This window comes from Bactrocera neohumeralis, unplaced genomic scaffold (genome assembly GCF_024586455.1).
Source record: "Bactrocera neohumeralis isolate Rockhampton unplaced genomic scaffold, APGP_CSIRO_Bneo_wtdbg2-racon-allhic-juicebox.fasta_v2 cluster11, whole genome shotgun sequence".
In the NCBI taxonomy this organism is placed as follows: Eukaryota; Metazoa; Arthropoda; class Insecta; order Diptera; family Tephritidae; genus Bactrocera; species Bactrocera neohumeralis.
Genome location: NW_026089624.1, coordinates 17447045 through 17450062, shown reverse-complemented (window position 1 = coordinate 17450062; position 3018 = coordinate 17447045). Strand labels below are relative to the sequence as shown.

The 3018-nt window shown below is 37.3% G+C and overlaps 1 protein-coding gene across 1 annotated transcript; it reads left to right on the top strand.

Annotated features, from left to right (window-relative positions):
- Window positions 1–1503: 1503 nt before the first annotated feature.
- On the top strand, window positions 1504–3018 carry LOC126766033 (uncharacterized). Its single transcript, XM_050483737.1, has one exon. It carries the CDS (start codon window positions 1504–1506, stop codon window positions 3016–3018), a length of 1515 nt encoding a protein of 504 aa, XP_050339694.1.

Genomic DNA, 3018 nt, shown 5'->3' with positions numbered 1-3018 from the left:
AGCCAGCAGCTCAACATTAATAATGATCTGATCGAATCAGATTTGTTCGAGTACTTCCACCATATTATCATGTCCTGGCGAGCCAAGTGGTTCCCAAGTAGATGGAGCCAAGTTGATGGAAATAAAGAGTTACTAATACACGTTGACATTAAGGATCCAAATGCACATATTATATACATATTAAGTCATTTATTTATATTTATACACTTCATATACAAAAATTTAAAATTTTCTTGGATGTGCTCGTTTCTGGACTGTGAACATGATAAACAAATCTTTGCTTAAATTAAATACAACACAGTTAATTAATATAGTGCTTTCTGGTAGACAATATTTTTAGTTTTTTTTTTTGCAAAGTCGAGGTTGATTAATATTACGCAGCATGATGACAACTGACCCTACTTTTAATTTCAAATTATATGGTGGTAGTCCAGGCAAGTCCAATGAATTTAAAAATTCTGTAGGATAGTTGACTACGTCATCCTGGTTTGTGGCCGTGTCAACTGATTTGTACGTAAACAACTCTCCTGGAAGGAAATTCTGAATGGTAGCATTGAGATCATCGACATCTTTGTTTTTTGCTGCCAATATTGCTCGTTCACTTAGCCAATCGTGGTTATTATAATGTTGTTTAATGTCCGGAAAAAACACGCTGAATAAGCTCATTTTTCGATTCTGTGAAGTGACAGAAATCTGTGGGAAAGGTCATTAATCCGGTCGATCTGTCAACTGCGACCTTACTATTGCCAATATCCAGCAACTGCTTCGAAAACACAGTCGCAGTTTGATCTTGTTGCAAAAACACTCGCATGTTAGTAGTTAATTGTAGTGTCTTTACGTGCCGCCACAAATTTGATGATTTAAGACATGCGTTTATTTCGTCAGCAACAGTCGATCGAGGAATTACTGGAAGAGTCTGACGAAAATCACCTGACAACAGTATCATAGCTCCACCAAAAATGTTGGTTATCACGTAAATCTTTTAACGTCCTATCTAGTGCCTCCAGCGACCTCTTGTGGGCCATTGTGCATTCGTCCCAAATTATCAATTTGCATACTTGGAGAGTCTTCGCCATAGCGCTACTTTTGGCAATGTTGCAAACTGGCGTTTCGTTGATATGCATGTTTAACACTTAGAGCCCCGCGTGCCCACCGGTGGTCATTTTTTTTCTACACCGGTGGGCCGCATGCTGACGAAGGGTTGTGCTTTAGTTGACAAGCTGGGACCAAAATTTGTTTACTTAGTTTTATTGATTTTTGCGAGGTGGTGACTTTGTGAGGTGACTTTGTGATATTTATTTTTGATAAACCAAATGCATTTTTGTTGTTTTTTCCTGCTTTTTTTTTTTTGACCACCGGTGGTCACATTGTCCCATAATGTTAAAATACATATTGGGTCCAAGTGGCCACCAGTGAGCATACTCTAATTTTATATTTTTATGTATGTATCTTTTTTATTTTTTTTATTTTTTTCATTTATTTGTTTTATAGATCTAATTTGAGATGTCTAGAAAACTTTTAACACGTGATGACATTGCTGACGACCTCGAAAAATCGAGTGTAGACGAAGTTACAGGATTTTCAGATGATTCATTTGTTGATAATGACTTTGAACCAGATTCTGAAAGTTCGAATTTAGAATCTGATAACGAAGATTTCGACGATAGTAATGAAGAAACAGCAATGGACGTGGATGAAGATCCTGACGAAGAAGTTCCTCTTGCAAACTTGATAAATTGTCGAACAAGGGGGCCTGTTGGTGGAGATCGATTGACGTTTGTTGAATCCCCGATGTGTACAGGCGTGAATCCTGATGTTGCTGCCACTTTAACTGGAAAATCTCCTTCAGATTTTTTTAACTATTTTATATCTGAAGACATGATAAATCTGTTTGTTACAGAAACTAACAGGTTTTCTGCGCAACACATTATTGCAGTCGAAAACTCCTCCAATAAATCGCAGACAAAAAGGCTAGCAAAATGGGTAGATACCGATCCTTCAGAAATGCGTACATTTCTTGGAATTATTATTTGGATGGGTCTACTTCAAGTACCACAACAAAGGGATTATTGGTCCAGGAACATACTGTATAAAAATGAAATTCCTACATTTATGAGCAGAAAAAGATTTGAACAATTATTGACCATGTTTCATACTTCCGATAACGAAAGCCAAGCAAATCTGAATGATCGTCTTCACAAAATATCTGACGTTCTAAATATGCTCCAGGCCAAGTTCAAAGAGGCGTACGTTCCAGAAAATCACGTGTGTATTGACGAAAGTAACGTTCCATTCCGTGGAAGGATACATTTCCGGCAATACATACCTAATAAGCGGCATAAATACGGCATTAAAGTTTTTAAACTTTGTGTAGCAGGAGGTTACACCTGGTCATTCGAAGTCTATACAGGCAAAGTGAAACAGGACGATACATCAGTTTCAGAAACAGTTGTAACTGAGCTAATGGATGGACTCTTAAATTCAGGAAGAACCCTCTTCACTGACAATTGGTATACAAGTGTTTCGTTAGCGGACAAGATGATTCAAAATAACACCCATCTCGCGGGAACTCTAAGAGCCAATCGAAAACAGAATCCTCCAGAAGTAATAAAAGCAACATTAAAAAAGGGCGAAATAATATCCCGACAGAACGAAAATAAAACAGTAGTACTAAAGTGGAAAGACAAACGCGATGTATTAATGCTAACTACAAAGCCTGACGATTCACTTACAATTTTTTTGCATAAAGGAAGAGAATGCATTAAACCAGCTGTAGTGTTAGCCTACAACAAAGGCAAAACATTTATCGACTTGTTCAATCAGATGGCAGCGTACACTCCCTACTGTCGTCGCACAGTAAAATGGTACAAACGTTTACTGTTCCATCTAATAACTGCTACCACAATTGTAAACGCCTTACATCTTTTTAATACATTGAATGGAAAAAGGATGAATATAACGCGATTCAAGGAATTAATTGTCTCAGGCCTTTTAAATTCAGATGCGGATATGATGTGA